At 47.2% G+C, this 22,784-nt stretch overlaps 2 protein-coding genes across 3 annotated transcripts in view; one reads left to right on the top strand and one right to left on the bottom strand.

Annotated features, from left to right (window-relative positions):
- The window catches only part of LOC123162023 (uncharacterized methyltransferase At2g41040, chloroplastic), a 4,015-nt gene extending 888 nt beyond the window's left edge, over positions 1 to 3,127 (top strand). Inside the window, exons 1-7 of one of the 2 annotated variants that reach the window (XM_044579837.1) lie at positions 1 to 195; positions 737 to 843; positions 942 to 1,164; positions 1,386 to 1,579; positions 1,881 to 1,992; positions 2,333 to 2,449; positions 2,544 to 3,127. In XM_044579837.1, coding sequence (XP_044435772.1) covers positions 43 to 195; positions 737 to 843; positions 942 to 1,164; positions 1,386 to 1,579; positions 1,881 to 1,992; positions 2,333 to 2,449; positions 2,544 to 2,681 — 1,044 coding nt within the window. In that variant the 5' untranslated portion in view covers positions 1 to 42 and the 3' untranslated portion in view covers positions 2,682 to 3,127. The remainder of the gene's footprint in view (positions 196 to 736; positions 844 to 941; positions 1,165 to 1,385; positions 1,580 to 1,880; positions 1,993 to 2,332; positions 2,450 to 2,543) is intronic. The other variant, XM_044579838.1, reaches the window with a different exon arrangement.
- Positions 3,128 to 3,569: 442 nt separating this feature from the next.
- LOC123162024 (uncharacterized) lies at positions 3,570 to 4,921 on the bottom strand. The gene is made up of 4 exons (XM_044579839.1): positions 4,584 to 4,921; positions 4,260 to 4,501; positions 4,067 to 4,099; positions 3,570 to 3,965 (listed from the first exon to the last, which is right to left on the bottom strand). The coding sequence occupies exons 1-4, from the start codon at positions 4,792 to 4,794 to the stop codon at positions 3,876 to 3,878; spliced, it is 576 nt and encodes a 191-aa protein (XP_044435774.1). The 5' UTR covers positions 4,795 to 4,921; the 3' UTR covers positions 3,570 to 3,875.
- Positions 4,922 to 22,784: the final 17,863 nt, after the last annotated feature.

The raw sequence follows: 22,784 nt of genomic DNA, 5'->3' as shown, positions 1-22,784 counted from the left end.
GTACCACTGCAATTGCTTTGCTGCTCCGCCTCGGCGTCGCCCATGGAGCCCGCGGTGAGGGCCGCGGCGGTTTCCTGCTCCTCCTCCCCGTCGCTCCATCCCCCACGCTTCCCCTGCCGCCTTGGCCGCAGCCCAGGCCTGCCGCTGCCGGCTCGCCGGGTGGCCGTCGCCGCGGCAGCTATCGCCCTCGACCCGGTACGCACCTACCTCCGCCACTAGCTGATTCTCATCTCAGGGAAGGCAAGGGAATGCGTTGTGTATGTGCTAGAAAAAGGGGGGAACGATTGTCGCACACCAAATGTTTGGTGTTATGCCTAGGCAGGGCTTTGGCAGGAACCAAGCTCTGTATTTGCTCCAATAGTTATCAATCGAGTCGACATAGGCGTAAGTTTAGCAAAGCTTTTCAGTCATGGCCTGCACTGCTGTCAGATGCAAAGATTGAGCCTCACATGGTAGATTAGTGACTCATCTAAATGGTTATATTTATATGGCTGCTGATATCCGTGTTTCTGTTGCCTTACATGCATATGATGATCAGACTCTGCAATCTAGCTTCCACTATTTAACTCTGAAGATCTAATCTTTCTAGCAAGCGATCGTGTATGCTTCGGAAAAGAAGCAACCTGCTTAATACTCCTAGCATAGTTTACAGTCGCGTTAAGTGTAAGCGTTTGATGTTATGCCAAGGTTGGCCATTATTCGTACCGTGTGAAACTGACGCTCACTGTGCAAACAGTTTCAGGAGATCAAAACCGAGCTGAATGACGCCTCAAAAACTGAGGTGTTCGCATGCCCTGTTTGCTATGAACCGCTCATAAGGACAGGGCCGCCAGGCATGAACCTGTACGTCTAAAGTTCATGAGTTACGTTCTTTCATCTCTCATGCATATCTGTTGGCTGGATTAAGATTTATGTTGTTTTGGCTTCTACGAGTGTTCCAGGCCAGCGATTTATAGGTCCGGATTCAAGTGTTCAAAATGCAACAAGTCATTCACCAGCAAAGATGTCTTCTTGGATCTCACTGTCACTTCAGGAATGAAAGAATACAGTGAACTCAAGCCTGCTAGAACCGAGCTATTCAGGAGTCCGCTCGTCTCGTTTCTTTACGAGAGGGGGTGGCGTCAGAACTTCAATCGGAGTGGCTTCCCTGGCCGCGACGAAGAGGTACGTTTCTAGGACGCCTCACTCTTCTATTGCATAACCTTAAGTTGTTGCTGCTCACTAATTTCTTACACACCTGGCCTGTAAATTCATACATCCGTCGCAGGTAAGATTTGGTGCTTCATGTTTTGGTGTTGCAACAAAAAATGATCACCACTCTTTCATGTCTACGTAATATTCATGTTTTTATGCATATAATTCTGATGTACTGCTGGCTTTCTCAGTTCCAAATGGCTCAAGACTATTTCCAATCAGTAGCTGGTGGTATACTCATTGATGTCAGCTGCGGTAGTGGCTTGTTTTCAAGGAAGTTTGCAAGCTCTGGGGCATACTCATCTGTGATTGCTTTGGACTTTTCTGAGAATATGCTCCGCCAATGCTATGACTACATCAAACAAGAAGAAACCCCTATGAACACGTGAGCTTTCCTTCGTGCTTATTTTGAGCGTTTCCTGTGAGGCTTGAAAATATGTCTTGCAACATCCAACTCTAACAAACCGTCAAGTAGACAACTTGGGCCATCACAAATTTTTGTGTGGAAACAAGTGCTTTATTTTAGTTTAATAACATAAAAGACTACGACCTACGTGTTCAGCACGTAATTGAACGATATGTGATAATCTGCTCCCTTACTTCAATCTGTTACTACCTCAGAATGTTCCTTTTGTTCTAAATACAGTACAGCAATTACTTACCGTTTTCTTCTTTCGGTCCTGCAGGAACCTTGCACTTGTAAGGGCTGATATTTCGAGGCTCCCTTTTGCTTCAAGTTCAATTGATGCCATTCATGCTGGAGCCGCTATCCACTGTTGGCCATCCCCTTCAAATGCGGTATAGTCCCTGTCTTCTTTGCACTTTTTTGATTCAATATTGTACTATTAAAACTGGTGTCTTCGGGATTACTATTTTATTCGCCAGAGTCCACTGAACAATTAGCCAATCCAGAAAGCTTAAACCACTTTTGGCCATTACATGAGAAATAATGTTCTCTATTTCTGTTAATTATTGATTGCTGAATGCGTCTATAAAGTCAACCACGACAGTTTAGTGCTTAGTTAGTTTGCTTTCAACAGCTTTGTGCAGAAACAGGGCATCTGACCTGTGTACCTATCCTTTTGTCATATGAACTTATTCATCACCATGACATATTCCACTGCTGTTTGAAAACCAGATAGCTGAAATCAGCCGTGTGCTGAAGCCCGGCGGTGTCTTTGTGGCGACAACCTTCTTATCCACCCCCACGAACAGTGGCCCGCTCTCTATTGACGCACTAAGGCCACTGAGGCAGGTAAAAGAAGTCGTCGATCGTCTAGTGCTACTGCTTATTTTCTGCATGGCAGAGGCTACCTAGCCTGATGCATCTTCTCTGCTATGTGCTGCAGATTGTTGGGCCAGTGAACAGCAGCTACAACTTCTTCACGGAAGGAGAGCTGGAAGACCTGTGCAGATCCTGTGGCCTGATCAACTACAGCAGCAAGGTGCAGAGGTCATTCATCATGTTCTCCGGGCAAAAGCCATAGCTGAGTATCACATCCAGACTTTCTTTGTATAGCCAGCCACGCTGTATATATAGTTGTTGTGCTTTTTTATGGGTATATATATAGCTGGTACGGTTAAATCAGGTGGCGAAAATGCAACTTAAACACGCATTAGGCCGTAACCAAAATGCACGGTCTCTGACTCTAGGGAATCCAGTCATGGAAGTTCATGAAAACATCAGTCGCGTCGTACTATCACTTAATATTTGACATGCCAGTATTTCACTCCAGTGGGTTATGTACAATGCTCTGACGAGATGTTAATACTGGTGAAGTTCATGCATGCCTGTAAGCCTGTTGAAGTACTCCACCCCACTCTGATGAACAATAGTAGGATTTCTTCAGGTTCAGGCATTGAGCAAAAGTTTTACACCTGAATAATTGTGTTGTTTCTGCACCATAAATAAAAATTTAAAGTAACTGTCGAACTACAAACCTTTTATGGTATCCATTTCTTATTAAGCTTGATAACGACCTGAATGTCTATTAAAATGTTCAAGGGTACGGACTGAATTCCTTTCTAGAGAAGATCAAGAGGGATGTATCCTGGCTCCAATTTTTACAGAACGGGTGAACCCAAGAGAGTACCGGCTGAATGACTGACTGGATATCGTCATCAACCAAAATTATTCCCAGGATCCACAACAAACCACACCATACAGCAGCAAGAAAGAAAGTATCCTAGCCACTACTCAGCCTACTGGCTGGCCTCAAGGTACAAGCAGCCATTCCGGCACCTCACGGTCCCTCAAGGTACAAGCAGAGTGGTGAAGAAACCTACTTCTTCAGGAAGAGGCGTGTCACAGGTGCTCGATTCGAGCTATCAACTGCATTATTCCTCGAGCGGAGTGAGTGAGACTGCTTGAAGCAGTGTGTGTAAAATTACAGCACACTGTGCCATGGTGTTAAATGAAAGGTCAACCTAATTACAGCACTGTAGCAAAACCGGCAAGCCAGAAGGTCGGAGGAGCGAGTGATATTCCCATTCACAGGGCAGTTAGGCAGGAGATAGAAACTGCTCCATCCAGATGGTTCAATCTACTCTCTACTCTCGACACACTTACTATGACAGCCTATGCTTCCCACTTCTTGAAAAACAACATAACTATTGTTGCTGGGCCATTGCTACACCAGAAGTACCATATGACCTTTCTTGTACCATTCGCCAGTGCAGCTTCATTTTCGAGGGTAATCAGCTGCTAGGCTCTTGATCTTTTCAACGCAATCCCTATCTAGACGAGGCGAGGTCCTTCTTTTCACATTTCCCTGGAATTCAAGAAATGTAAAACATGAAAAATCAGTGGTGCACCATGATGAGTTTGATAAAGTTATGATATAAAATCTTGATTTTTAGATGTGGGCCCGACCGTGAAGGCTTTCACTAGGTTTCTCCACTTATCCTGAAAGATTAAAAACATAAAAATCAACATCTTTTACTATAAAATATATGTAGACAAATAAAAGATGAATAGAGAAAAAGTGTAAAATACAACAACACAATGAGCAGAGAGAGCATGTAATGCATGTGCTTTAGTGCAATTAATCACCAATTAACTATACCTTAAGATGCTCCGCCGTTCGAACTGATATTGGAAACTTTTCGTTCTTCAACTTAGCCCATTGGCTAGCCCCATATGCAGATATGCCATCCACTAGTTCTTTCACCTCTTCAGATGTCCAATGGTCATTGTTTCTTCTGGGCCCATGTTTTTGGCATGGTTCCATGTTTATCGACCATGTTCCTCTCCCCCGTGCACTTCTCACACGACTTCCATGCCTCCAACCACTTTTTGGTACGTAATCTGAAGCACATAGCATGTGTTTAACTACTTGAGACAATGACAAATGGTACATTGCAACAAGCGAAGCCTTCATAATTCATACCTAGTAGATCGCATGCCCCCTCCACCGGCGGTGTGGCGGTGGCCGCAAGCCTCCTGCTTCTTTGCTGACAAGGCGGCGGGTACATGGCCCCTCCTCCCTCTCTCGTCTCCTCCTCTTCTCCTCCTCCACCGTTGAGAGTCGTGGTGACAGGGGCCTCCTCTTTCTCAGGCAACGCCTCCGGTGGAGCGGGCATAGGTGTTTGTATTTTCATGCCATGATCACTAGTTGGTGAACAAATGTTACATTCAATCTGCAACGATGAAACATATTTTCAATGCCATTTGCCACATTCATTTGTTTTGCAAGTTTGTAGTTTTGGATGTGCAAAAATCTTGCCTCATGAGTTAAATCCGCCTCCTTTATGTACGTAGGAATGAATGCGCCTGCAAGGAATCATACATTATTTGGTTTCAAAGTCAAACCATGGATAAATTGCTTGCTTGTGTAACAAAGTTTGGAATATACCGCAACAATTAAGCATCGTACCTTTCAGCCATCTATCCAAATCATGGGGTCCTTCTAAGAGTGCTTGAAAGTCCATGGTGCCATAATCTACATATGTTGACTGAATTTTAATCTCCGCCTGTCATCAAGAACAATGAAATATATGTTGTTATTGTGTCGGGATTTTGACGAGCCTGTTGCGAACTCTATATCCATGTCAGATTTGATAAGATCTAAAGTGTGGGGATCGTATATGAACTATGCTTGTTGACATATATTACATCCAGATAAAATGAAGCTTGAATAAACCATGGAGTATGCTTCAATACTTTTTATTGATCATTTTGGTTGTGCTTATACTCTTCTTCCAGATAAGTTACAAATTTTTAGTTTAGACATTTAGGCTGGCTCCACTTTTATATTGAAATAAAACCAAGCATCCAACTAGTCATCATCTCTAGCATAGATACGTGATCTAATCAACAAAGTGAATACCTGTTGGCTTGGAAGAGGATCGGCCAAGATGGGCGCCCAAATGTCAACTAGTTCCATTGTGTCAGTGAGCAGCTACCACACATTCACTTGTCCAATGTAGGAAACTGAAATCACGGCTAGAGTTAATGTGTTTATTTAATACTACTACATACTGTAAATCGATTGATGAAAAAAAAATACTTATTCCATCAAGTAATATATACTTTACATGCATGCATGATAAATCCATATATATAGTTCATGTGTATATTTAATTGTTTATACTTATTTTTTCTGTATCGCTGACCAAAATATTTGCCCCCATTAGTTGCTCGTCACGCTCCGCCACTGCACAAATGTACTCCCTCCGCCCGGTGAAGAGTGTACATCTAGAGATTTTAGGATAAATTATAGAGTGAAGTAAAAAATGCATTGGAAAGATGCGAGCCACCATCTCTCCCCTCTTTAATTACCCAACCCTCAATGAACTAAGTGCATGTAGAAATTAAGAAGACCATGTGTACATTGTTATTGGTCTTGATTACCGTGTGATGAGAGAGAAGTATTTTTTTTCTACTTTAAAGTGCATTCGGAAATTAAAAGTACACTTTTTTGTGGATAAATTTTAAAGCCAAACGTACACTCTTCACCGGACGGAGGGAGTCGTGCAACAATAATTAATTAAGCGACACTACATAAAAGCCAGTCCAGCTAGCTAGTAATCAGATCAAGTACTAGTACAAGGTAAATGAAGAAGTTCCTCTCTGATCTGCAGCTACATATATATCCATACTAATTCAGTAGCTAGTACGTACAGTGCTAATTCTCTCTGGACAGAAGGCCGGGTGATTAACGTACCTGTCTGATGTGTGCTACCGCGCGCGCAGGGGCGCAGGGCCCCCGCCCCCGGGCCCCGGTGCACCGCCGTGGCGGCGGCTGTCTCCCGGCGACGGATGTCGGAGTATGCCGCCGTCCAAGATCGTAGTTGCAGACGACCAGAGCAGAGCCGGCCGGCGGCCTCTGCTCGGAGACACACTCGCGGCGACGGACCTCTCCTGGATGCTAGCTACGGTGTGAGAGAGTGGCCGGCCGGGCGGTGGCGGCGTTTATATGCATTGCCAAGCTAGCAACTTCCGGGAAGCTGCTCGGCCCCCGATGAACTCACACCGAGCTCGATGGAGCTAGTACGTTCCACAGAAGCTAGACCATCTTTTTATTACCTCCATGGATGAATGCCATGATGCGATGTGAGCTTAGGGTCGCAACTTCCACGAAGCTTCCTCCTCCCCAAATATGAACCGGCATGGCACAATCATCTCTTCATTTCTAGCACTACTCTAGCAGTAGCTGCGCGCCATTGATGCGGCTACAGGTCAGAGGCTCACAGCCATGGCATATAGTCAACTGCATGCACCGGTCAGGCGTGTAGTGATGATGGGCCGTCCTTTTCACTAGTTTGTGCAAACGGCTAGTGCAGGCTCATGGCTGTGCCTTTGGCTTGAGATGGTGACTGGGAAGCTTCACAATGCATCCTAGTCGACTGATGCAACGCTTTTGCTCGAACAAGACCACAGACTCGTAGCTGCCCCTTTAGCTTAAAATGTGCATGCCCATCTACTCTCTCCGTCCGGAAATACTTGTCGGGGAAATGGATGTATCTAGACGTATTTTAGTTCTAGATACATTTAATTTTATCTATTTGTGCGATAAGTATTTTCGGACGGAGGGAGTATTTATGCTTCTATTTGCTATCCCAAGGAACCTAACTCATGTGATGTGAACCAGACGCAAGACTAGCTTAGTCATGCCCACTGATTTGCAGCCAAAAATGGGCGGCAGTCTACCAGAATACGTTTCAACTTTCGGCCGGGGCAGCTAAAGGATTTACTGCAAGAAATGTGTTTATTTATTCTACATACTGTAAATGGATTGATGAAAAAAAAAACTCATTCCATCAAGTAATATATACTCCCTTTGTCCGGAAATACTCTAGATACATCCATTTCTCCGACAAGTATTTCCGAATGGAGGGAGTACTTTCCATGCATGCATGATAAATCTGGATATATACTTCATGTGTATATTTAATTGTTTATACTTATTATATTTTTTTTCTGTATCGCTGAGCAAAAAATATAATAGATGCATTTGCATGCACTGCACAGTCGATCATCTCACCTAGCAGGATCATGCATGCACTGCAATGCAAACTATTCTACTTTCTTTTTTGACAGCATGCAAACTATTCTACTACCTTCAAAGTAGCCGGCGTTTTGAATTCTCCACCACCAACATGATGCATGCATGCACTGGCTGAGCTTCTTGGAGGCCAAAGAGGGTTGCGACCTCCCCTTCCAAAAATGCAAATAATATTTTTGCTAGGCATACTAGCGGCCACCAGAGCTACAGGCGCAATACACCATCACCAGCTGTATCTTTCTGGCTGCATCCGCATTAGAGCATCTACAGCCGGGCATCCCAAACCCTTCTCAAACGGCCGGGCGGGCCGCCCGGTCATTGACCGGTCACAAAGTTTCAATCTAGGCGGGCGCCTCAAACAACCTCAAACGTCCGGGCTGACTGGCACCCCTCATATTCAACCCAAATATGGGGCGGATATGGGGCACCTGGGCGCGCCCGAGCGTGCCCGCCACGAAGTACACGACCCACGCTGGCCCACCCGACCCCCATATAAATTCGTCCCCATTCGCTCGCCGGACCAAACTCTAGGCACTTCACACTCCTCTCCACTCCACTCCCTCCGCCACCCGAGCTCACCTCCAGCGATTTTCGGCCGTCTCCGACATGGCGGGCATTGGATCTGACTCCGACCAGTCGGGATCCGTCGACTGGGCTGTCATCCGTGCGGGTTGGAGGAGGCAATGGTGGTCCGGATTGCACTCTGCCGCTCCTGGGAGGACAACGCCCAGCCGACGGACGGATCTGTCCAGCGCGACTCCATAGCGTCGGTTCAACAGACGCTCGGGTCCTCTGGGGCTGGATCATCGTAGTCTCAGTAGCCAGAAAATCTCTCCTTCCCCATCACCGGTAAGGCAGACTATGAGTCCCACCGGGAACGGGTGGCCCGCCGTGGGATGGAGAAGTAAGGGCCGCTAAGGCCCGTATCGCGGCTGAAAGGATCGATATGGTTAACTAGAAGGGGGGGGGGGTGAATAGGCAACTAACAATTTTTAATATTTTCTTTAACAATTTAAAACTTGCAACGAAATAGGTTGTCTAGATGTGCAACTACGTGAACAACCTATATGATGCAAAGACACCTAGCACACAAGCAAGCAATAGAAGCAACACAAGTAAGCTTGCAAAAGTAAAGGCACGAAATAACCAAGAGTGGAGCTGGTGGAGACGAGGATGTGTTACCGGAGTTCCTTCCTTTTACGGGGAAGTACGTCTCCATTAGAGCGGTGTGGAGGTACAATGCTCCCCAAGAAGCCACTAGGGCCACCGTAATCTCCTCACGCCCTTACACAATGCGAGATGCCGTGATTCCACTATTGGTGCCCTTGAAGGCGGTGACCGAACCTTTACAAACAAGATTGGGGCTATCTCCACAACACTTGGAGGCTCCCAACAACACCACGAAGCTTCACCACAATGGAGTATGGCTTCGAGGTGACCTCAACCGTCTAGGGTGCTCAACACCCAAGAGTAACAAGATCCGCTAGGGATAAGTGGGGGGAATCAAATTTCTCTTGGTGAAAGTGTAGATCTGGGCCTTCTCAACCAATCCCAAGCAAATCAACAAGTTTGATTGGCTAGGGAGAGAGATCGGGCGAAAATGGAGCTTGGAGCAACAATGGAGCTTTGGGGGAAAGAGGTAAGTCAACTTGGAGGAAGAAGACACCTTTATATAGTGGGGGAACAAATCCAACCGTTACCCCACTGAGCAGCCACGCACAAAGCGGTACTACCGCTTGGGCAGGGCGGTACTACCGCTGAGGGCGGTACTACCGCTCCCACCCAGCGGTACTACCGCGCTGACGAGGAAGACAGGGCCCTGGCCCCAGAGCGGTACTACCGCGGGAGTAAGAGCGGTACTACCGCTTGGAGAGGTACTACCGCCACTACTACCGCTCCTAGTACCACAAAACCCGACACGAAAAACATCGGTCGAGAATCAAAGCGGTACTAGCACGGAACTGCTGTGGTACTACGGCCGAAGACCTCAAGCGATACTACCGCTCTGGGAGCGATACTACCGCTCCAGGAGCGGTACTACTGCTTGAGTGCTTCGGCCGTAGTACCGCAGCAGTTCCGTGCTAGTACCGCTCCGGGAGCGGTACTACCGCTTGAGTGCTTCAGCGGTACTACCGCTGGAGACCGCGGTACTACCACTGGGGTAGGACAGGGCAGGGACAAGGAAGGAGAGGCTGCTCCATCGAAGCTGGAAGGAAGACATTGGGTGTGAAACGGATGTGTACGTGTTGATTCCACCCTAGCCTTACCAAAGCGGATCCCCTCTTGATAGTACGGTGACTCCTACGAAACTAGTCCACCAACAGAGAGACGAAGGAGCTACACCGTCTTGAATGACACACCGAGGGGAGGAAATCGTCTCGTGCCAATGGATGAATCTCTGAAAGAACTTAACGCACACGATTAGTATGCAAAAGCATTGTCATCAATCACCAAAACATCTTGGGGATAAATATGCCCTTACAATCTCCCCCTTTTCGGTGGATTGATGACAATACGGGATTTGCACAAACATGAGATATATAGGGCAAGCGCACAAACCCCACCGTCCTAAAATGTAGATGGGCTCCCCCTAGATGTGTGCTATCTAGATAAGTACTTTGGACTGCACGGCACACATACTAGGATCAACGCTCCCCCTACATTTTAGAGACCAACCACCTAAGCAAGGTATATGAGAGCAGCATAGATGACTTAACAGGATAAGCAAGCAACTCATAAGCTAGATAGTGACATAGATAAAGATACTGGAAAGAAAGGTAGCATATGTCTCACACCATATGACTCGAATAGGGTCTCACTGACAACTCGAACTTAGGTCTCACTGACAAACCAAACAAAGCAAATGCGAGGAAAACACGAACACAAGAGACGGAAGACACAAAGCACAAATCCCTAAACTCTCTCACCCTTTGGCATCGAGACACCAAAAAGGAGAGGGAGTGTTGCTATGGCTCCAGGTGAGAGCAAACGAGGGACACACACAACAGAGCTCAGCGGGATCATCGGCGCCACCGTCATCAGTCTAGAAGTGCTTGTCATCAGAATCGGTCCACGGGCAGTGCTGCTGAATCCACTCCTCCTCCTCGGTAAGCTAGTCCTCAGACCCACTGATAACTGTAGCACCCAACTGACGCATGAGCTCCCTGTGGCGACCTCGGGCCTTCTTCTCAGCCACATGAGTCATGTACTAACCGTGAGACTCCATGCAGAACAACTTCTTCATCTTGAGCTTGAGCTTCTTTGCCCAAGAGGGCTCTGTCTCGGAAGGCACGTAGTCATCATCATCATCCTCAGCCCCAGTCTCCTCCTCGGTCTCCATGGCAGTAGCAGACGAAGGAACTTCAGTCCTAGGGGCCTGAGTGCCCTAGTTATCCTTCTTCCTTAGACGCTTGACATTGTGAGAGATCAACTCTCCAGTCTCCAGTAACACCTAGGGATAGACACGATCCCAGGCCTTCTCAATGAGCAGCATGATGAACGGACCATAAATCAGGCACTTGCACTCGGAGATAGCAGATAGCAGCTCAGACCACATAACATGAGAGATATCCAAGGACTCTTCGGTGTTCTGTCCCTTCTCACGCTGGCAGAAGAGAAGCATGTCCACGAGATAGGAGTGAACCTGCTCCAGATTTCCGATACGAGGGAAAAGAGTCTCTCAAAAGATACGGTGAAGGATATCCAGATAGGCAGGCGGCTCATAGGTTTCCTTCTTCGTCTCATGATTGATCCTCAAAGTGCATTAGGGCCATAGAGCTTGCTTGTGAGTGGCATTAGGGCGACTGTGGGGGCGAAAGCCGACAGAAGACTCAAGACCTAGATCTTGCACCCCAATCAACTCCATGAAATCTTTCCACTTGACCGAAAGCAACTTGCCATTGGTCATCCAAGTCAGTGTCCTGTCCTCATCAGTCCCAAGGTGAACCGTGGCATAGAATTGGGCCACTATATCATTATCATAGTCCTTGTTGAATTGCATGATCCCAAGAATGTTGAGTTGAGTGCACATCTGAAGAGCTTCACCAAAGTATTCATGATCTTTCTCCATATGGTCAGTGTCGATGGAGTGTACGTTGACATAGAGATTCTTCTTGGCTTTGAGAACATCAAAGAAGATGGCAAACTGGAACCTGTTCCAGAACGGACGGTTGACCAAAGTGGGATCTTGGTCTGCCTCATATGGGTTGCGGCGTCGCCTTGCCCAGAACTCCTTGGGCGGCATTTCTGGCACGGTTTTGCCTGGCTTTGGCTTGACCCCAGGCTTCTTCTGGAGTTGAGGTGGAGGTGGAGCACTTGAAGAACCTCCGGCAGGCTCGGTGGTGCGGTAGCGCTTGGACGTGGCACGACCGGGGTTGACACAACGAGCCTGATGCTCAGGGACCTCATCACCTGGAACCACACACAAGAACACGCAAACAGCCAGAAAGAACGAGCATAAGCCACAAAATACGAGCAAAAAGGATCACTGAGAGGTAGGAATATGGTGGAAACTGGTAGAGGGTGGTAGTACCGCGACCCGTGAGCGGTAGTACCGCTCTGGAGCGAGCGGTAGTACCGCTCCAAGCGGTAGTACCGCTCTGGAGAGAGCGGTAGTACCACTCTGGAGAGAGCGGTAGTACCGCTCGAGGCGGGGAAACAGCCGGTTCCAACTGCCGTGGTCAGATCCGGTACTACCGTCCTACCAAATTCAAAAATACTCCAACCAAACACTAATCCACACTGTCTAGAAGCATTCTCCATCCTACTCAAGCCTAGATCTGGCCAAAAGTCTAGAGATGCAACTGCTATTGCCCCTAAGACGCTAGATTGGAAATCTAGACAGAAGGAAATAGGGAACGGGGGCAATACCGGCATCCATGGCAAGAGGACAAGCTGGGGATCGACTCCATCGAAGGAAATGGAGAGAAGCGCCCCGGAGAGGGAGATCCGCCGGAGCCCTCCCGCGGCGCCGGTTGCTGAAGAGAGAGAGGAACAGAACGATGGGGTGAGCGAATGGGTATGGGGGAGAAGAAACTCCCCCTGCCCCCGATATAACCCCCTGCCCGCACCTCACAGCGGTAGTACCGCGCTAGAGGGCGGTAGTACCACTAGGAGCGGTAGTACCTCTTCAGCAACCGCACGGCTTCTAGACCAATGGCTAAAGCTCCAAAAAGACAGAAAGGAAACCCAAGAGAAAGAGAAGACCAACAAGGCAGCACACACACAAGCAACGGACCAGAAACCATTCAAACAAAAACAACCACACGAAACAGAGCGAGCTCTGTCCTCTCTCAAGAGAGGCCGGTGGCTGGAGCCACCTATGTTTGAGTCAATTGGTATGGCACCGCGAAGAATTATCCTTGGGCCCATGACCAAAACTCGTCTTTGAAGCACAAGTACCATAAAAATGGCTAATGTGAAAGAGTTCATCGATTTATGCATAATGGGGGGAGGGAGAGTTCATTGAGAGAACAACACTCCCCCTATGTCCATGCCTACATCTAAACTAGACATCAAGTTGAGTGAGGTGGGATGTGCAAGGGTTCAAGTCACATTGCTCGAATCAATGATATTTAGCTCATGCCTTAACTCGCGAAATCTTGCTTCATCCAAGGGCTTCGTGAAAATATCTGCAAGGTTATCATGAGTGTTGACATACTTGAGCTCGATCTCCCCTTGCCTAATGTGATCCCGGATGAAATGATACCGAATCTCAATATGCTTCGTCTTGAAGTGTTGCACCGGGTTGAGAGAAATCTTGATGGCACTTTCGTTGTCACACCATAGAGACACTTTGTCACAAATGACACCGTATTCCTTTAAAGTTTGCCTCATCCATAAGAGTTGTGCACAACAACTACCGCCGCCACATATTCCGCTTCGGTGGACGAGAGAGACACACAACTTTGCTTTTTGGAAGACCAACTCACTAAAGAGCACCCAAGAAATTGGCATCCTCCAGAAGTGGACTTCCTATCCACTTTGTCTCCCACCCAATCGAAATCCGTAAATCCTTCAAGCTTGAAGTCCGCCCCTCTTGGGTACCATAAGCCAAAGTTTGGGGTATGAGCCAAATATCGAAAGATTCGCTTGACCGCCACATAGTGACTTTCCTTCGGTGCGGCTTGAAACCGTGCACACATCCCCACACTCAACATGATATCCGGTCTAGATGCACAAAGGTAAAGCAATGAGCCAATCATGGAGCGATATACCTTTTGATCCATCGCTTTACCATTGGGATCAATGTCAAGTTGGCACTTGGTGGGCATTGGAGTAGTAGCCGGCTTGACATCACTTAGCTTGAATCTTTTTAGCATGTCTTGAGTGTATTTGGCTTGGTTGATGAAGGTTCCTTCTCTTCTTTGTTTAATGTCAAAACCAAGGAAGAACTTCAACTCTCCAATTCAAGACATCTGGAACTTGGAGGTCATGAGAGCGGCAAATTCCTCATTGAAAGCTTTGTTAGGGGAACCAAAGATAATGTCATCAACATATAGTTGGCATACAAACAACTCCCCTTTGACCTTCTTAGTAAAAAGAGTGGGATCGATTAGCCCCACTTCAAATCCACGATCTTGTAACAACTCGGTAAGGTGGTCATACCACGGACGTGGGGCTTGTTTAAGGCCATAGAGTGCCTTATCGAGTTGATACACATGATCTGGGAAGTAAGGATCCTCGAACCCCGGGGGTTGCTTGACATAGACCAACTCATTAATAGGACCATTAAGGAAAGCACTTTTCACATCCATTTGTTGCAACTTAAAGTTGTGATGGGAAGCATAAGCAATCAACAAACGTATGGATTCAAGACGAGCAACGGGAGCAAAGGTTTCACTGTAGTCGATACCCTCGACTTGGGAGTAGCCTTGCGCTACCAATCTTGCCTTGTTGCGAATGATGTTCCCATGAGCATCTTGCTTGTTCTTGAAGATCCACTTGGTTCCAATGACGTTGTGGTTCCCCGATGGCCTTGGCACCAATCTCCACACCTTGTTGTACTCAAAGTTGTTGAGTTCTTCATGCATGGCATTGAGCCAATCCGAGTCTTCGAGCGCCTCATAGACCTTCTGGGGTTCAACACAAGAGACAAACGCGTGATGTTCACAATAGTTTGCTAATTGTCTACGAGTGCTTACCCCCTTTCTTAGGCTTCCAACCACATTTTCCATGAGATGGCCTTGGGTGGTGAGCTTGGAAGTAATCTTCGCGGCACGACGCTCTAATTCCTCCTCGGAAGTGGAAGGAGGAGGGTTAACTTGATTTTCTTGAGCACCATCTTGAGCTTGTTCTTGATCTTGAGCTTGCTCATGATCTTGAACTTGCTCGAGGGGGAGAACTTGACCTTGGGCATCATTTAGAGGTTCACCACCATCTTGAGGTTGATCTTGCCCTTGGTCTTGTTCACGAGGTTGAGGGCCTTCACTTTTTTCTTCGGAAGCGTGGGGGTCTTGGGGAGGTGATGGCTCCACTTGAGTGGAGCATTGTCCTTCTCCTTCGGCCACAAGGGGTTCCTCAATGGGTAGAATATGACCAATACCCATTCTTCTTATGGCCTGGGGAGGAATGTCATCACCTACATCACAAGTACCACTTTGCTCCACTTGGGAGCCATTATTTTCGTCAAACTCCACGTGACACGTCTCCTCAATGAGTCCGGTGGACTTGTTGAGAACATGGTAAGCATGATAGTTTGTAGCATAACCAACAAATATGCCCTCATGAGCTCTAGCCTCAAATTTAGACAAACGAACACCTTTCTTGAGAATGAAACACTTACAACCGAACACCTGGAAGTACTTGAGGTTGGGCTTGTTGCCGGTGAGTATCTCATAAGGAGTCTTGTTCAAGTCTTTGCGGAGATAAAGCCAATTGGATGCATGACATGCGGTTTTGATGGATTCGGCCCAAAAGTTGTATGGAGACTTGAACTCTGCCATCATGGTCCTAGCCGCATCCATCAACGTCCGGTTCTTCCTCTCCACCACACCATTTTGTTGAGGGGTATATGGAGCAGCATATTGGTGCTTGATCCCCTCATCACTAAGAAACTCATCCAAGGTGTAGTTCTTGAACTCGGTGCCGTTGTCACTTCTGATTGTCAAGATCTTTGCATTATGTTGACGTTGAGCTTCATTTGCAAAGTTGATGACGGTTTGTTGAGTCTCACTCTTCCTCTTGAAGAAGTATACCCAAGTGTATCTTGAATAATCATCCACTATCACCAAGCAATACTTTCTTCCTCCAAGACTATCAAAAGATGGAGGCCCAAAGAGATCCATGTGAAGGAGCTCCAATGGTCTCTTCGAGTAGATGATGGTTGAGGGAGGGTGAGCCTTCTCATGTAGCTTTCCTTCAATACAGGCACTGCAAGCACGATCTTTGGCAAAACTAACATTTGTTAGTCCACGAACATGGTCCCCCTTGAGAAGACTTTGCAAAGATCTCATATTGACGTGGGCTAAATGGCGATGCCAAAGCCATCCCACGTCAACTTTAGCCATTAGGCATGTCACGGTCTTAGTGGGTCGCTTCGAAAAGTTAATCACATAGAGACCGTTCTCGACATGCCCAACACAGGCTACTTTAAGAGTCTTGCTCCACAAGAGGGCCACGGTATCAATGTCAAAGAAAGTAGCAAAACCCATGATTGCAAGTTGACGAACGGAAAGCAAATTGTATGCAAGGGACTCAACAAGCATGACTTTCTCGATCATTAGATCATGAGAAATGACAACCTTGCCGAGACCCAATACCTTAGAATGTGATGCATCACCCCACTCGACATTGGTGGGCATAGATGGAATCTTTTGCACGTCCACCACCATGTCCTTGCTCCCGGTCATATGATTTGTTGCTCCACTATCGAGCAACCATGATCCCCCACCGGAAGCAAACACCTACAAGAGATCAATGCTTGGTTTTAGGAACCCATTTAGTAATGGGTCCTTTGATGTTAGTAACAAGGGTCTTGGGAACCCAAATAGACCATTCAATGTACTCATAAGGAGAACCAACAAATTTAGCATAAACATGTCCATCACTAGCACGGCACAACACATATGACGGGTTAAAGTCGCCGGCTTTGTTGGAGGAAATGCTTTTGCCCTTTTGAGCGTCAACTCCCTTCACTTTTTCCTTCTTCTACTTAGGATCACCCTCTCCCTCTTTTACAAAAGTTTGCTTGAGAGGAGGAGGACGTTTGGTCTTGTCATTCTTCTTCTTCTTGCTCTTGGACTTGGGTGCAAATCCAATTCCTTCCTTTGCCACAACTTCCTTTTGATTGCTCAAGAGGTTGTTGAGGTTCTTCTCACCTTGAATGCATGAAACAAGGCCTTTCTCAAGTTGATCCTTCAACTTGGCATTCTCCTCCACAAGATGCACATGCTCACAACACGGGTTAGTAGCACATGCATTTTCAATTAATACCATATGAGGAAAGGTGGCATTTTCCTTGGTTAGCTTAACTTGGAGTTGATCATGAGACTCCTTGAGGTTAGCATGAGCACCCTTCAAGACCTTGTGGGCCTTGTCAAGTATCTCAAACTCCTCTTTGAGTCTAGCATGATCAACTCCAAGTTTAGCCTTCTCGGAAGTTAGCACACGAGACACGACAAGAGCATGATCACGATCTTTCTTTAATTTAGCATGGTCATCGTTGTGTGACTCCTCAAAAGTCAAATGATGCACACACTCTTCCTCAAGAGCATTAGAGAGATCCGATATCTCATCAGCATAGTCACGACTATGACCTTCCATCTTAGAGATGGTTTCTTCGTGAGCCTCGATCATGTCATTGGCCTCACCAAGTTGTTCCAAGAGAGCAACAAAATGCTTCTTGGACTTGCCCTTGAGCTTACTCATAAAAGACTCAAACTCATTCACTTCTTCATTAGACTCATCATGTTCATCAATGCAATCCTCCATGGAGGAATTAGTAATGATGGTGGTTTTAATGTTGGGGGTTACCTTGTTTGACGCTTTAGCCATGAGGCAGGCGGTGATGTTCTCGTTGGGCGAATCAAAGAGAGACACCCGGGGAGTAGTAGCGATGGCAACGGATGCCATTGCCATTGCTTCTTCATTTTCATCATCATCGTCATCTTCTTGGTATTCTTCTTGAACCACCAACCCACGAGTGGGAGTCTTCTTGGCGAAGTTGTTCTTGTTGGGGAAGGACTTGGCTTTGTCTTTTCGGATGAACTTGCCACCATTGTCTTCCCGCTTCTCGTAAGGACAATCCGCAACGAAATGGCTCACATTGCCCGAGTTGAAGCAAGTTCTAACTCGTTGCTTGCCCTTGACGCCACTTGAGTTGTTCTTTTTAAAGTTGGGTCTTGAATTCTTCTTGCTCCAAAATTGTCTTGAAGCAAGGGCCATGTGCTCATGGTAATCAAATTTGGTGTCTTCGGGGTTGCTCTCCTCATCTTCCACTTCTTCCTCTTCTTCCATAATAACCTTAGCCTTCAAAGCAAGGTTGGGCTTCTTTGCCCTTTGAGAATGGAGCACCGCATTGTCGGCGGTCTTGTCCAAGATGCTCATTGCAACGAACTCATCCAACACTTCACTTGAGGTCATGGAGTGGAAGTCCGGTCTTTGACGAATGACGGAGGACATGGCCTTGTTGTAGGGCATCATGGCCTTGAGGAACTTGCGCTTGATCCAATTGTCATCCGTGTCCTTGCTTCCACGATCTCGGAGTGTGACCGCGAGTTTGGTCACTCTTCGAAAGAGCTCACGAGGTTCTTCATCTTCTTTCATTGCAAACTCATTGGCTTCATCTTGCACCACTTCCTAGTTGGAGCGTTGAATGCTTGCACTACCTCGATAGAGACCCTCGACACATATCCATGCTTCTTTAGCCATGACATGAGGTCGAAGATGAGGGAGATCTTCGGGAAGGATATCATCTTGGATGATGAAGAGAGCACTCTCATTGAATTGATTGTCCACGTCTTCTCGAGGGGTGAAGTTGCTTGGGTCATGAGGATAAAAACCTTCTTCAATGATTCTCCAAAGGTTAGTGTTCACATGTTTTAAATGACGCTTGAAGCGATAAACCCAAGAGTCAAAATCTTCATGCTTCTCATATTTAGGAGGAGGACCAGCATGATTCAATTGAGTGGAGGGGATTGGTCCTCTATAAATAGGAGGTTCCACATGGGCAAAGATGCCGGTGCCATTTCTACCACTAGTAGAAGGACTCTTTTCATTGTTAGCTTCCCCCTTGTCGGAGGTAGCATCCGTCACCTTGTTAGTGGGATCACCCACTTTCATCGGCGAGGTAGATAGTTTAAGTCCTTCTAGAAATTCAGTAAACATGCTTTTAACCTTGGCCGTCATGGAGGTTTTCAATGTGTCTAAAGCCACATTGAATTCCTCACGTGAGACCGAGGTTCCCCCTTCGGCCGAAGACGAGATGGGATTCACACTGGAGTGTTCCTCCGCACCGTCGTTGGTGTCAACCATACTCTTCGGACGGCAAAGTCCTTAATAAAGAGACGAGGCTCTGATACCAATTGAAAGGATCGATATGGTTGACTAGAGGGGGGGGGGGTGAATAGGCAACTAACAATTTTTAAGCTTTTCTTTAACAATTTAAAACTTGCAACGAAATAGGTTTTCTAGATGTGCAAGTACGTGAACAACCTATATGATGCAAAGACACCTAGCACACAAGCAAGCAATAGAAGCAACACAAGTAAGCTTGCAAAAGTAAAGGCACGAAATAACCAAGAGTGGAGCCGGTGGAGACGAGGATGTGTTACCGGAGTTCCTTCCTTTTATGGGGAAGTACGTCTCCGTTAGAGCGGTGTGGAGGCACAATGCTCCCCAAGAAGCCACTAGGGCCACCGTAATCTCCTCACGCCCTCACACAATGCGAGATGCCCTGATTCCACTATTGGTGCCCTTGAAGGCGGCGACCAAACCTTTACAAATAAGATTGGGGCTATCTCCACAACACTTGGAGGCTCCCAACAACACCACGAAGCTTCACCACAATGGAGTATGGCTTCGAGGTGACCTCAACCGTCTAGGGTGCTCAACACCCAAGAGTAACAAGATCCGCTAGGGATAAGTGGGGGGAATCCAATTTCTCTTGGTGAAAGTGTAGATCTGGGCCTTCTCAACCAATCCCGAGCAAATCAACAAGTTTGATTGGCTAGGAAGAGAGATCGGGAGAAAATGGAGCTTGGAGCAACAATGGAGCTTTGAGGGAAAGAGGTAAGTCAACTTGGAGGAAGAAGACACCTTTATATAGTGGGGGAACAAATCCAACCGTTACCCCACTGAGCAGCCACGCACAGAGCGGTACTACCGCTTGGGCAGGGCGGTACTACCGCTGAGGGCGGTACTACCGCTCCCACCCAGCGGTACTACCGCGCTGACGAGGAAGACAGGGCCCTGGCCCCAGAGCGGTACTACCGCGGGAGTAAGAGCGGTACTACCGCTTGGAGCGGTACTACCGCCACTACTACCGCTCCTAGTACCGCAAAACCCGACATGAAAAACATCGGTCGAGAATCAAAGCGGTACTAGCGCGGAACTGCTGCGGTACTATGGCCGAAGACCTCAAGCGGTACTACCGCTCTTGAGTGCTTCGGCAGTACTACCGCTGAAGACCGCGGTACTACCTCTGGGGTAGGACAAGGCAGGGACAAGGAAGGAGAGGCTGCTCCATCGAAGCTAGAAGGAAGACATTGGGTGTGAAACGGATGTGTACGTGTTGATTCCACCCTAGCCTTACCAAAGCGGATCCCCTCTTGATAGTACGGTGACTCCTACGAAACTAGTCCACCAACAGAGAGACGAAGGAGCTACACCGTCTTGAATGACACACCGAGGGGAGGAAATCGTCTCGTGCCAATGGATGAATCTCTGAAAGAACTTAACGCACACGATTAGTCCGCAAAAGCATTGTCATCAATCACCAAAACATCTTGGGGATAAATATGCCCTTACAGCGGTGGAAATGGCGGCAACGCCGGCAGCCGCAGAGGAGGAAGCCATCTGCACCCGCATTGTGAAGAAATGACAGCGGAGGAACACACGCACGCTCGCCCAAGAGCATAATTGGGCGGTCCGTGCCATGGCCGGACTGCCACTGGAGGAGGAGAAGGACGATAACGACGGCAAGGACAACTCCGGCGACGAGCAGATCCGACTCGATCCCTACCGCGTCTTCGACCGGTACTTCCGCGAGAAAGACGACAAGGGCGGCACGAAGGGCAAGGGCAACCGTGGATGATCTCCATCATAGCCAAACATGCCAAATTTTGATAGTCCGCTGGCATGTTAGTAGTGATGGAGTAGCTGGACGATGTCTGTAATGCATCGACGTAGTTGCATGAGTTTGTATGGATTTGAAATATGATAATTGAGGTGTCCGGTTGTGAGAAGGAAAATTTGAGGCTTGACCGGTCAGTGTCCGCGGACGCGTCTGCGGGCGTTTGAGGGGCCGGATTTGCAAAGTCAGACTGTTGATGCTCTTAATTGTTGCAGGTTACAGGGAGGGTGGCCGGTCCACTAAATATAACTAAGATAAACATAGATCATTCCATTAGGCCTTGTACAATGCAAGACACTTAGGAGAGGTGAAATAAGGACATGTACAATGATGCTATCTTAAGAGTGTCACATAGGATAAATGTTGAGGTGGAGGAGAGAGAAGAAAATACTTGTCTTCTCTTATTTAAGAGATCATCTCTTAACATAATATGTCTTAGCACGTTTTTAGGAATTGCTAGTTGTTAGTGATAAGTCTAAGAGACAACCCATTGTAAATATTATTTTATTGTCATCTCTAAATTAAATACAAGGATTAAAATAACACTGTCTTATCAATCATTGTACACGCCCTAAATCAGTCTTTCTTTAAGCACCGGTATTTATTTGCAGAGGGTAGACGCTTAATTAGGCGTCTCTCCTATAGAAATAACCATTGATGCTTCAAAAAACCCCGATTTATTTTTCTAGACACTTCCCTAAACACGTAGCATTGTAAAAGGCCTGAATGACCTTGCAGGTTCTGCCTCTCTGCAAAATTCGTTCTCCACGGAGCATTAGCCTTCAAATTCCTCTATAAACGGCAGATATTTTCATGCATATTTTGTTTTTCTTTTCTCATTCGGGTGTATTCTATTGCCATGGAGCATTAGATCTTAGTCGCAGATATTTTTGATGCATATTTTGTTTTTAGATTGGAAAAAAGATTGACCCCCTCTTAGTTGCTCATCACTCTCCGCCACTGATGCATGTATGCGTGCAACAAATTAACTGCCCAAGCTAGCTAGCAATCAGATCAAGTACTAGTACAAAGGTAAATGAAGAAGTTCCTCTCTGATCTGCAGCTAGTACGTATACAGTACAAATTAACTCTGGACAGAGGCCGGATGAATAACGTACCTGTGTGCCGGCGGCTATCTCCCCGCGACGGATGTCGGACTAGTATGCCGCCGTCCGTCCAAGATCGTTTTTGCAGACGACCGGAGCAGAGCCGGCCGGCGGCCTCTGCTTGGAGACACGCGCGCGGCGACCTCGTTCCTCGGGCTCTCCTGGATGCTATTGCTAGCTACGGTACGGTGTGAGAGAGTGGCCGGCCGGGCGCGGTGGCCTTTATATGCATTGCCAAGCTAGCAACTTCCAGGGAGCTGCCCGCCCCCCGATTAACTCACACTACGTTGGATAGAAACTAAACGTTCTTTCTAGTCTTATTACCTCCTCCATGGATGGATAAATGAGATGATGCGATGTGAGCTTGGACTCGTACCTTCCACGAAGTTTCCTCCTCTCCGAATATGAACCGGCAGTCCACTGTTCATTTCTACTCCTAGCTAGCACTATATATGCAGGGCTGGCACACTCTAGCTACGCGCCATTGATGCGGGGGCAGGCCGGTCACAGGCATGGCCGATCGGGTCGTATGGCTGGCCTCCACTCCACCACCAACGGCGCCAGTCAGGCTCTGGAGTGAAGTGATGATGGACCGTCCTTTTTCACAAGTTTGTGCTAACGAGTAGTGCTGGCTCATCGCTCTGCCTTTGGCTTAAAATGGTTACTGGGATGTGGATCGCTTTCGCC

The sequence above is a fragment of the Triticum aestivum genome, chromosome 7B, assembly GCF_018294505.1.
Source record: "Triticum aestivum cultivar Chinese Spring chromosome 7B, IWGSC CS RefSeq v2.1, whole genome shotgun sequence".
NCBI classification, from domain to species: Eukaryota; Viridiplantae; Streptophyta; class Magnoliopsida; order Poales; family Poaceae; genus Triticum; species Triticum aestivum.
Note: the sequence above shows the minus strand (reverse complement) of the source record. Positions and strands in the feature narration are given on the sequence as shown.